At 46.3% G+C, this 13086-nt stretch overlaps 1 protein-coding gene across 4 annotated transcripts in view; it reads right to left on the reverse strand.

Moving 5' to 3' along the window:
- Positions 1-562: 562 nt before the first annotated feature.
- ITSN1 (intersectin 1) overlaps positions 563-13086 on the reverse strand; it is a 141444-nt gene continuing 128920 nt past the window's right edge. For 2 of the 4 annotated variants that reach the window (XM_075432445.1, XM_075432466.1), the window contains 6 exons: positions 12573-12785; positions 11917-12038; positions 8671-8753; positions 8488-8571; positions 7889-8062; positions 563-6941 (listed from right to left, as the gene is read on the reverse strand). In XM_075432445.1, coding sequence (XP_075288560.1) covers positions 6793-6941; positions 7889-8062; positions 8488-8571; positions 8671-8753; positions 11917-12038; positions 12573-12785 — 825 coding nt within the window. In that variant the 3' untranslated portion in view covers positions 563-6792. The remainder of the gene's footprint in view (positions 6942-7888; positions 8063-8487; positions 8572-8670; positions 8754-11916; positions 12039-12572; positions 12786-13086) is intronic. The other 2 variants (XM_075432459.1, XM_075432452.1) reach the window with 1 other exon arrangement.

The raw sequence follows: 13086 nt of genomic DNA on the forward strand, positions 1-13086 counted from the left end.
TTAGGTCTTAAATATATCCTCCTACGTACATAAAAATAATTTCCCAGGGACGGTCCTTATTTTGAAATATTTAAATGAACAAACAAAACTGGGTGCCTATAAATGCTTTTCTGTTAGAGTTACTCAGTATTTGACAACGACAACATAGCCATGTTTTTATATTATATATACAAATAATCACATATATATATAAAAGCATGTATTTAACTATAGATACATTGATATGCACGTTAGGACAAGGGTGTTGGGGCTAAACAAACACAAGGATACATGTGGAATGTACATACAGAGCAAACCCCTCAAAGCTAAGCTGATTTAACCTGATTCCCAGCTTTTCTGTGTTCCAAGGGTTTTGACTGCTGGATTTGAATAAACTGAAATATCCCAGTGGCAAGCAGAGCAGTATGAAACTAGACACCACTGTTGCAGTAAAAGTCTGGACTTGTTACATCCTAGTTTTGAAAACATATTTAATGATATTACAAAAACTGCATTATCCACAACGTTCCCCCCCCACCCCTACTCCCATGCAACAAAAAGTGATTTATTTCTTTTTAAAGGGTAAAAAAATTGTAAAATCAACACTTAAAAAGTTCCCTTGTAAAAACTCATATTGAGAAAATATATAATAATTAACTGCATCTAGAAAAAAGTTCTGTAATTCATCAATCATTTGCCTTCGTGTCAGCTCAGCAACATGCTCCAGCTTTCAAGGTGCCCAAGCCAACTCACCGGCTGCGTGCAGCCTCGCAGGGCTTTACCGGCTGGCTTCCTACCAGCGCTACACTTGGCAAGGTACTTGGTGTTTCCGAGGCCAAGGTCAGCCTCGTGGTTTTTTATTCTACAGTGCTTCCAAATGTGTTGCTATCTGTAAGTATACGCATTACGATTTGCCCAGTAAATACAATTCTGGTGAGTTTAGTGGCTAGGACCATCTTCGAGAAGGCAAGCAAGAAAACAGATCCAGCTGCAAAGAGTACAAACTACTTCTGTATTTTATCTTCACTGTGACTTTTTGTCTGATGCTTTATTGCAGTCTTCCGATCGTTGCAGAGCTTGAACCAGCTTCGCAACGTAGGCTCTACATTACCAAAGCCTTTCAAGCTCCTCCACGCGTCCCCAGCAAAGCACTTGGGCACCCAGCTGGCTTTCCATACGCCTTTGCACTGAACTGGGGCAGGAATTAAAGTTAATCGTCTGCTGGAGTGCTTCGTTGAGCCGGGGGCTGCAGCAGAGGTGGCAGCTGCCAGATGAGCCGGGAGGGAGAAGCCTGGAAAGGAGTCCCTGAAACAGCACTGCAGCTTGGCGAGTTGGGGTTGAAGGGACAGAAAGAGCAATGCCTTCCAAAGAACTTCATTAATTACGGGACACTTTACTCACAGGACGTATACAGAAGAAAAGCCCAGCGGGACCACAATGGAGCAAGGCAGCAAGACGGGCGAGATGCCTTTTCCAGTCACCCGCCACGTTCCTCCATGCAGCGCAGCCGGTGTTCGGCTCGGCGGGAGCCAGCGCGCTCAGCATGTGGGGGGATCGCCGCCGCGAGGGAACCTGGGCCATCCCCAGCGTCAGCCTCAGCCCTCCCGGCAGCGAGCCGGCGGCTTGGGCAGCGGGAGCGCCCAGCCTGGCGCTGCTCCCAGCCCGCCGGTGCGGGCTTAGGGGGCAGGCTGGACCCCTGCGAGGGGGAGAGCCAAAACTGCCCCGGACGCAACGACTTCCAGCTACATCTGACCAAGCACAGAGGAAAACGAGCTCAGGTGGTTTCTCCGAGAGGCATCTCCAAAGGGCTGACTCCCATCCACAGCGAGAAAATGCTCTCGAGGCCGATGGACAAGACCAGGCTGATTCTGACTGCGGCCAGAGCAGTGACGGAGAGGTCCTAAATGGGGAGAGATACGGGTGAGAGGACGGGCGTCCACCCTGCCCATGCGTAGTGGCATCGCTGGCAAACACCTCGCACGACTGCGGGCTGGGGGAACGAGTCCTTGGAGAGACAGAGAACAGGCAGGCTGCTGCCGGTGCAGCCGGTTCCCCGTGTACCTCCTGGGCCATCACCGCAGCCGCCCGGCGGGCACCAGGGAAGCCAAGGGCCTGGCAGCACATGTATCAGCCTACAAAGTCCTTGTGAAAGCATCTTGAAACAACGCAGTGCCTGAGCACCTCGGAGGCGTATCTCAGCAGGTAATTCCTGGAAAGGCTGAGCGTAAGAGCTGTGAAAAAACACCGAAAATCTCCACCTCTACAAAAAGGCGCATCCAAACCCCTGCATAAACACAGAGCTGCACTAAATCCAGTGTGGTTCTCCCTGAAGACAAACACACAGTTTGTTATTAATCACTGTTATTATTATCATTATTATTATTACTATTATTATGGATGTTTGGGGTCCTGGATAGATGAAGTTCTGCTGTGAGACACTGGATCTGATTTTAAACTAACCTCCCTCAAAAAAAAAGAAAAGGAAAAAAAGATTCCTTTCCTTTCTCTGAGGTATCCTGTCCTGTCTGCAGCCACAACAACACTGACATTCTGCCTGTCCCCAGGTACCACCATCTTGCAAAAGTCATGTCAATAATTTCTAAAAGTGGTGGTGTTCCCTTCAACTTTGTGACCCATTAACTCAGTTCTACTACAAGACTCAAAGGCAAGAAAGCACTAGGGAGAAATGCCACTCTCCTTGTGAAAATGAACGTACAGCAGGGAAGAACACAATTCCCAGAATTACAGCTTGGAAACCAAACCACCACAGTGCAACTCTTCCCATCGCATGTCTTCTCACAGCTGCAGATTTCACTCCTTCTTCTCGCAGGGTTTCTTCTCCCAGTTCATCCAAACCAAGACCACTGTTCAATTACGGCAGTGAATGCATGAAAAAGTCACAGTATTCTTTTCAGAAAGGCTTGATTGCCAGCCAAGGAGTTTGATGCCGATTAATTACTTCTAAGCAGATGATCTTCTCCAGTAAAGCAGAGCCTGCTAAAAGGTCGAAGTGAAACCCCATCTTGAGAGCCAGCCCCAGCAGCCCATGTACCAGCTCAGTCTCACCAGTGCCTCATTCCAAGGACGAGTAACAGAGAGACCTTCTACTCAGCCCCTCTACAGGGATGAATTTTACCAAAGCAAATGCAGCCAGCCAGCCCCAGAATGCCACGAGACACAGGTTTACAGCCTCTGCAGTTTTAGTGGGGATGTTTCCCTGCACGCATCTGCTCTTTCAATCCAGAACGTGATCAAGCACTGTCTTAGCTTCGAGTTTGTTGTTGTGGTTGTCTTGCATAATATTAGAAGTTTACACACATCTACCCGGGGCTGGAAAGGGACCTGTGAGTTAAGGTGTGCTATTTCACAAAGATATTCAGAGATCTATAACCAGCATTTGAAGAATAGGGTCTACATAAATACAGGTACTCAACACCAGTAGCAGAGACTAGCAGAGTTAGGCCTGACAGCCAGTACATGGCACTCGTAAGAGGATAGCTGGTGACACCAGCTGACTTTCTAAATGCACCCTTCAGAGATGCCTAACTCCCCAGGTATTGCTGCAGGCCTCTGCCTCCCCCAGACTCTTCAGAACACAGGTGGTATTTCAGCAAGCCTGTGAGAGCTTGCAGTTTTCTCTGTGAAAGCACTAGTAGGAACACAGCTAACGAGTCTCTTTTTTCAGCAAAAGGCCTGAGCTTTTACAGCATCAAGCCCTGGATGGAGCAGGAGGTCTATGCAGCTGCGGTGGGCAGAAACGCAGAAACCTGTAGCCCATGCAGTGGCAGAGTTAATGCAAAGCGATGTGCAAGACCACAGCATTCCCGACCAGGGCAAACCAGGCAGGAGTCGATGGGCTGCTGAGAACCTTTGGCTAACCCTGGCGCAAAGCAGCTCCGCCTGGGAAGCCACCCGTGCCAAGATGCTGCAGAGCACCGAGGGCGAGCAAGCGAGAAAACAGCGGCATCCCGATGCACAGTCGGCTGGCTCTAAGGGTATATATATATATCGTGTCCTCGATGCGCAGGGTTTAGGACAAGCCTCCTCTGTAGGATTAGACTGGTAATGAGGGATTCATCAGACATTTGTGAGCTGAACCCCCCGCCCTTCATCATCATCATCACGTTTGCGTAACTCCTGCTGACGTTAGTGGGAGTTAAACATTGCTGTGCAAGTGGGCAATCACAAGTGATGGTAGTCGGGGAGGTGCTCAGCTCTGTCCCAGTTCCCCCAAACGGTGTGATCGTACATGCCCACGCCCAGGGTCGCCATCCAAGAGGAGCCCCTGCAGCGGCGGGCCCCCCGCTTCCAACACCGGCTGAGTCTCAGAGGAAGGCGCAGCTCCCCGAGGCTCGCTTCGAAAACCTAGCCAGGGTTTCTGCATTACACCCACGGTATTTCTCGTCCTGCTTAGCTGTTAGTGTAATTCATGCTGGTGAAATGATACCACAAAAAATAATGATGCTACTTGTTAAACACGGAAATGAATGTTCACCGTATTTACAGCTACTGAGTAAAATTAGGACAGCGATAAAAGGTTAGACAATGACATTTAATGTTACTCCATTAATAGATTTTTTCACTTTTTTTATCCTACCACAACAATGTGTATTTTCATATACATTATATTTAATAAAATGTATTGATATGGAATTAGGAAAGCATGGGTTTAGTACTATTTACATATTTTAATTGAAACAATTTTCTTAACAACATTGAAAAATAGAAACTTAAAAGTTCTCTTAATCGTGTTTTCAGCCAGTTAGTGGTAAACAAATGCATGCCTAGGAAGTTACATTCCCTCTAGAATGTGGTCAGTTGAAAGTCTCTAACTAAAGTGTGTATCTCTGTTTTGTTTCAAAAAATACATAAGTATGTCTGTCATTTCTGATACAAAATTCTACACTATCTTCAATAAATAAATAATAAAGCGATTCTGAAAAGTATGAAATGTAAACTTTGTTGTCCCTCCAACATATATTTTTTTTCTTCCCATTGCTTGAAACATTACAGTGGTCTTGTAGGAAATTATAATACACAGACACTTCCCAGCACAGTTTACACTTATTACCATACTGCATCTACCTATCCGTTATGAATATATCCTAATTTCCTAATGGAAATCAATAAGACTTGTAGTGCTAGAGAACACTGCCTACACAGGAAAGGTGGAAACCAGTACCGAAAGGACATGCAAGGAACACCAAAACCTAACAACAGGCTCCACAAGAACGTTCACATGCTAATGAAACAGGCTGACACCTCCCATTCGGAAATAAAGTCCTTACAAAAATACCAGTGTATGCATGATGGGTCATGAACAAAATTAATCCAAGCAGAACAAAGAGGAATTTTACTCTTAGGGGTCTATTGTCTCTTGGGTCCAGACTTAGCAAAGCACTTACGCATGTGCTTAAGGGCAACAAGACGTAAGTGCGCGCTTGAAGCTGGGTGCTTTGCCAAACAGGGAAAGTTTGCTGGATGTGGGCCTACACACATGTATTTGTAGAGTTAAACCTGGAACAGGCTGCCCAGGGAGCTTGTGGAGTCTCCTTCTCTGGAGATATTCAAGACCCACCTGGACAAGGTCCTGTGCAGCCTGCTGTAGGTGACCCTGCTTCGACAGGGGGGGTTGGACTAGATGACCCACAGAGGTCCCTTCCAACCCCAAACATTCTGTGATTCTGTATACGTAAGCCCTGGCACTGCCCCAGATGACAAGGCTTTTACTTTGGGGCTACCACTCTGCACCACCACAAGCACTCTCTTCTCTGGTCACATCCAGTGTCGCTGCCACCGGACCTGCGATCGTCCCGGCTTGCCACAAACACCTCCCGGAGCTACAGCGCGCTGCGGCCCTGAGCGTGGTCACACGATGTCACACGCAGTTAGGCACGGTACAGTTTAATAACCGGTCACCACTGATTGCTTTGCAAATTAGACTCTGCAGGGCAGAAATCAGCTTCCTGAGCTAGAGCCATGATTTTTTTTCTTCCCCCCCGCTGCAGGTGCCAGATAACCCATCCGCAGCCCCACAGTCAAGCAGCAGTAGTAAAGTAGTATCGAAGTGGTACAGCACAACATTCAGCAGGGCTCCACATTTAATCCTTCACTTACTGTTCAAACCTTTACAGTCCTACAGAAAACAGCAACTTCCAAAGGTACCGAGTGGGTGGACTCTTCCGGAGTGCAATTCATCTCTGTGCAGAAGGCCTGTACATAATTTATTTTCAGGGGCAATGTGAGTCATGAAGTGGTATGTTAATAGAATCTTCTCTGTTTATAGATATAGACTATTTATTTTCTAAGTCTTTTCAGTACCACCACGAAGATCTTCAAAGATCTTCTTACTGTGTAACTGCTCCTTCCATTCATGTTACATTTACACACCACTTTACTGAGCAATAGGCACAGAATTCCTTAAGGGGCAAAACCCTGTAGAAAGCCTCCAAAACACACCAACGTTGCCTTCTTCATGTAAATTAAAGAGTAGGGTAACTGGAGCAAGCACAGCAACCTATGTGGTTTGCCAGCCTTTCAGACTGGAGCACAACGAACAACTAGGTTATTTCATAAACCCGGGAAACTAACCTTTAGTTCCACATAGATAAATCGAGGGAGATCTCCTCACTAAATGGTGATTCATTTTTCAGTGAGAATTATCAAGGCACAAAGATGCTCCTGTTTGCTTTGATAACCCTCTTACGTGTGAAGGGCAAGCAGTAGTTTCATACCACACCAATAAGGATTTTGCTTCTGCTGACACCTATTGCAGTGAACTCAGACTGAAATAAAACATTGGTCCCTTTCCTTCTACGGCTCATCGAACAATTGCAGGTCTAGTCGGACGACTATCTCTCCTGTTGGGACTTCATGCAGAAGGAGACACTTTGTAACTGGTCCCTTTGAACCCTGATCCTTCTTAATGTCTGCCACACGGATCTCTGTTCTGCCCAAAAAGTCTGAAATGCAAAAAGACAGCATGCTCAGAAATGACACAACTGTTTTACGCTGCAATAAAACACTCATTTGCAGAAAGAACTACGCTTCCATCTACACACAACGAAAGAAGAAAACAAGTCTTCAGTCCAACTATGTTTCTGTTGTTGAAGAAGGCCAAAGGCTGCCCATCTGCACAGAGGAGGGTTTTAGCTGGACCATATTAGACAGCAGCAGCATTAAAAATAAACGGTCCCATAAGCAGAAGAATCCACTATGTAATTCACAGCTGCCTTGCTTAAGTAGCTTATTTATTTTACGGCACTTTAGAAGAAAGGCCAAAGGCTGCTGCACAGTTCAAACTGAGTGTGAAGCTCTCTGGAGATGGCAGGGCCAAGGAGTGCATCACACTAGCAACGAGGTCAACGGGCCAACTGGTGCTGGCCAGATGAATGACACTCCTATCCAAATGCTTCCTGAGAGATTATGACTCCATAATACACTCTTCAGTGCTCCACATGTCTACTCCAGACTATTAAATAAGAATGGGTTATGAATCTCAGGTTCATTTTTGCCACCGTTACTGCATATTACAGGAACGTGAAGACATTTCTCTTCCTCCTGCATTAATCTGTCCATTTGCAAACAGCATCCAGAGTTTTTTAAAGACTTAGCAGAATTGCAAACCGCACTTTAATTGTTAAGTTGCACAAGAAAGGAAACCCCAAAGACCCCAGAGATAGCTTGATTCTTTTTGCGCTCATACTAGCTTGACTCCGCCGAGGAGCAAGGGTGAGTAGGCTCCCAGTATGCAAAGGGTTCAGTATTGGGGTTGAAACGAGATGATCTTTAAAGATTTCTTCCAACCCAACCCATTCTCTGATTCTACGATTCACCTCAGCAGGCACACACCTCTTCAACACTGGGAGATTTGACAACACCCTTGGAAGGGCAGCAGCCCCCTACATACCATCTGGGGAGAACTGGTCCCTCTCGAACACCGTAATGCAGAGCACGTCCTGCTCGAGGTCTTTGATAAAGAACTGGCAGTTGGAGTTCCACTTCGGGTTGAGGGTGTCCTGTATTGTCTTGGTAATGTGGCACTGAGAGCCCATCGTCACCTCACAGTACGGGTTACTCTTTCCTGGGAAGACGGCAAGAAACAGAAAAGAGTAATCGCATTTTTAGGTGTGTGGTCTTCCTCCTAAATGTCCTTTTACTCCTGCAGCCAAGGGACGAGGGAAAGACTGTGGCCTCGCTGTCACTATAATTAACAGGGACACAATTCTGCAAGGCACCGGGCACCTTCCACTCCTCATTTCAGGACTTTCAGGCTTACGATCTCTTACGATATGGCTTGCGTGATGGAAACTAAGTTTGTTTGAAACAAACGCTTAAGTGCAGGACAACTGCACAACTGCTACTGAACTTCACAAAATCACTTCTCTAGTCATTGAAATGGCTTCATTAAACAAAATCATGTTTTGGACAGAAGCTCCTTCAAAGTTAGTCTGACAAATAGGAATGTCTTCTTCATAAAGCAGATTATGAAAAACCCAAGGCACTTACCATGGGACCTGCAGGGTTTCAGTTCAATGCCTTCAACGATATTCACCATCAACCTCCCAATGCCTGTTGCTCTTTGAGAGCGAACTGCGGTGGAACAGAAGAGGAGAAAGGAAAGTCATTAACGTATTTTCCTGCCCATGGACTTTTCTACAAAGGATGAGACCCCTGCATCCCATGCTGTACCTAAGTAGGCTTTTTCCCTCTTCTTCTTTTCGGTCTCTATGTAAAGTTCTGAAGCAGCTTTGATCTTCTGAACCCAGGCAGTCCTTCAGAAGGAAAGGAAAAAAAGTTGCAAAATACCACTTCTATTTTTTCTCCCTGGAGCATAGCAGACAAAAGTAAAACTGTCCCTCCTTCCCAACACTTGCAGTCTAAGGCTCTGGCCCACCAGAGGCTCTGCTGCACTGAAGCTGTCCTGCCTGGAAGAGATCTTACTGGAAATCATAGCACCTGTAGAACAATGTAACTGTTCCAAGCTAACAGATCCCACCATGTAAAGAAAGCTCAAAAGAATCACGAGCAGGAGGGACTTGGCAAGAAACCAAAAGGTATAGACAATAGGTTTACTTTCACCAAGCGTTTTGCTTTACTGCAATAAACTAACTTCTTGTAGCCAGTAGATAGAAGACAGCTATGTTGCACAGGTGGTCACTTTTCTTGATCCCTGAAGTTTCACACCAAAATCCTGCTGAGCTTCAGGACACAACAAGCATAACTCAGTGAGTACACAGGTGACGAATGGCCATGGTTCCCTGCGGGCCCTTCTGGGAAATCATTTCATACTTAAGAGACTGAGTGGAAAGACTGATGGAGAAAAAGTGTGGAAGCAGGGGTACCAAGGGACCTCAAGGGTTTAGAAGAATTGCTGTGACATACGAGGGAGCCCGAGACCTGAGTCAAGGCAAAATGAGAGAATCTGGAAGTTGTGGATCCATTTCTGATCCCAAATGCAGAGCTGCTGCGCTACAGGGCATTGCAGCTACTTACACCAGCCTGGATTTGGGTCTGAGCACTCACCTGTATTCTGCACAGAGAGCTGTTCAAGAAAACAAAAAACTTAAGGACAATTCTGTCTTCCAGTTCAGCCTTAAGTGGTAAATGGCAGCTTCAGAAGTATACCAAGCCCTTGATCATAAAGGTCTTTTAAGATTAAATGGGAAAATTAATCACTCACTGATGCTAATGTTTTCTTTCTGTTGCTCTTAATTAAAAGCAAGCGAATGATGAAAACCTGGAGGTATCTCACCTAAAACGCTGCATTTACTTAGTAAGCAATTCTGGCATAAAAGAAAGCCAAAGGCTGTATCCCATATGAGTAAAGGCATTTGACTAGAGCGCCCAAATTCAGACAGCAGTTCCCGTGGGTTCTCTCTACAGCGAATGGAGAGACAGACACCTCCAGAGGGTGGTCGGCATGGGAAGGTCTGGCTCCTTCCACTGACAGTTCAGCGTCGCGTGCCCAAGCATTCCGCTGAATTTCCTTGAGCAAGGCAGGATGAATGCAGCGCAGCGTTTCGATGTTTCTGACTACCGCTGTGAGTGCTCTGACACAGAACAGATGATTATTGCTACAGTCTGATCTGTGCAACAGATCCTAAGTCGAAAAGGTTGTGTCAATTCTCATCGTCAAGGGTCTGACCACAATTCTCGTTCATTCTGTGGCAGAGAGGGACAGACAGTATCCCAAAGGACAAGTGGGATCCATCAAACGATGACCTTTTGCAAGGAAAACTATGTGTATAAATAATAATGAATAACACCCTCAGGCAGGCAGGGAGCAAAGATGTTTTGTACTTTTTTTATGCATCAGAATTTTTAGGGGCCATACATTTGCAAACTGGCATAACGCCGTATCTATACTATGGCTGGTGTTCTTCTGGACTTCCCGCTTTCATTTCTTAACAAAAGTTATCTTCCAAGACTTCACATTTGTGCAGAGAAACCTTTTCAATATAAATCAGTGTAATGCTGTCTGCGTAAGCTTGCCAGAGACAAAAATCACTAGCCGAGGTTTTGAGGTTGCCATTCTTTTGACTGTTTCAATCTGAACTGAACAAGGTTAAAACTGCCTGGGTTTTGTTTGGCTGGTTTTTGCTTTAAGTTCTAATTCTGACATGGTTCCTCAATCTCATTTAACATATGGCCACACAAATGCTTGCACTGGCACAAACAAACAGAAGGTAGGATTGCATTAAGATATATTAAGATAATCTCTTTGTCGGCGACATGGACAGTGGGACTGAGTGCGCCCTCAGCAAGTTTGCCGACGACACCAAGCTGTGTGGTGTGGTTGACACGCTGAAGGGAAGGGATGCCTTTCAGAGGGACCTTGACAGGCTGGAGAGCTGGGCCTGTGTGAACCGCATGAAGTTCACCAAGGCCAAGTGCAAGGTCCTGCACAAGGGTCGGGGCAATCCCAAACACAAGTACCGGCTGGGCGGAGAGTGGCTCGAGAGCAGCCCTGAGGAGAAGGACTTGGGAGTACTGGTGGATGAGAAGCTCAACATGAGCCGGCAATGTGCGCTTGCAGCCCAGAAGCCAACTGTATCCTGGGCTGCATCAAGAGAAGCATGGCCAGCAGGGCGAGGGAGGGGATTCTGACCCTTTACTCTGCTCTCATGAGACCCCACCTGGAGTCCTGCATCCAGCTCTGGAGGCCCCAACATAGGAAGGACATGGATGTGTTGGAGCGGGTCCAGAGGAGGGGCACGAAGATGAGCAGAGGGCTGGAGCACCTCTCCTACGAGGACAGGCTAAGAGAGTTGGGGCTGTTCAGCCTGGAGAAGAGAAGGCTCCAGGGAGACCTCACAGCAGCCTTCCAGTAGCTGAAGGGGCCTACAGGAAGGATGGAGAGAGGCTTTTCACAAAGGGTGTATAGTGATAGGACAAGGCGGAATAGCTGTAAACTAAAAGAGGGCAGATTTAGATTAGATATTACGAAGAAATTTTTCACCATGAGGGTGGTGAAACACTGGAACAGGTTGCCCAGAGAAGCTGTGGCTGCCCCCTCCCTGGCAGTGTTCAAGGCCAGGTTGGATGGAGCTCTGAGCAACCTGGTCTGGTGGAAGATGTCCCTGGTCATGGCAGGGGGGGTGGAACTAGATGATTTTTAAGGTCCCTTCCAACTCTTACCATTCTATGATTCTGTGATTGCGTCTTTTGGCTTCCTTATGCCAACATAAAATGTTGTGAAATATGGCCTATACATCACCCCTCCTCGGCATTTCACTGTTGGTCTTACTGGAATTCAGGAAACATCTTTACTGCTCTCTCCTCCTCGTATACTGAGTACCACCGTAATCTCGAGCAGAAGGAATTCTCCAGTCTTGTAAAATAAACTGCTTGGAGACTGCTACGCATGTGTACATCAAATACATGTGCACTCCACTTTTCAAATTCAGTACTAACACAGCCTATACAGGTACTTACCTTTCATTAATGCTTTCAGCCCGGAGTGTATAGACTCTATCAATGTGGGAGATATGGAAGATGGGCTCATCTCCAGAAGGGTCTGTGGGTAATTTTACTAGTACCTCATTTAGAAAAATGGGCTGTAAAACATTAGGCAAAGCTAGAGTTCTACTGCACAATATCTGAACAGATGCATTCAACACAGAGCAATTTACAACAGATTTCCTTCGTGCCTCAGTATCTTTCCCCTTCTGCCTGCCTCCCATCTTTCTTCAGATACGTAATTTTTTTTGAATTTTCTTATTATCAAAGATATAGGTGCCTCCAGAGTCCGGGAACACTTCTCTTGAAGTAAGAAAGCAGCCTCCTGAAGCATAGCAATCTCTCCTTCCCCGTAAAGAGCAGCAAACACTACTCTTCCCATCACTCCCCGATACACGCGACCTCTGTTGGAGAGGGTGTTTTAGCAAAACTTCAAGGCATCTTCTCTTATCTTGCTAAGGTCAACAATCAGCTTTCTCACCGCCAGTCCCTGGAATCCCCACCACACACCAAAGCTTCCAGACCTCTTCCACAGAAAGGCTGTTGCTCACACATTCAGCACAGGAGCTGCTGCCTGCTACACGCACGTTAGTGTACAACCATCTTAGATGCCATTTCAGAGTGGTACTTACAGTTTTGTACATCTTGTATTGCAGATTAGACTTGGGGCTGAAGACCTTGTCTGTGCCAGAAGAGCCAAGAGGTTTTATGATCTGAGTCAGGAGGAGGAAATCGTTGAACAGAAAGCCATACAGTTCCTTGTTACTCTTGGCTTTATAGAGTTTCCCACTGTGCAGAAACTTGCGTGGTCCCAAGCAGTTTGTAACAGAATTAAATACGAGTTGCTGCGAAAAGTAGAAGAAGAACAACAACGCACTGTATAAAGTAAAACAATCGAGGTTCCCCTGAAAGAGATCAAATACAGTTTTGAGTCCTGACATTGGTTTTAATTTGTGTCACAGGGATGATGAGCAATGTCTCTCTTGCGCATGATAAGCAGTGCAAGTCATAGAAATGCTACACGAAAATTCACTTTCAGGCAGCCTGTCAGTTGCACGGGGCACGGCCTGGGCAGTCAGAGAAAAGCCAAAAGCATTTGTGCCTCCTTTTGAGTTTCTCTGCCACGCGCATGCATCTCTGTGAGCG

The sequence above is a fragment of the Opisthocomus hoazin genome, chromosome 1 (assembly GCF_030867145.1).
Source record: "Opisthocomus hoazin isolate bOpiHoa1 chromosome 1, bOpiHoa1.hap1, whole genome shotgun sequence".
NCBI classification, from domain to species: Eukaryota; Metazoa; Chordata; class Aves; order Opisthocomiformes; family Opisthocomidae; genus Opisthocomus; species Opisthocomus hoazin.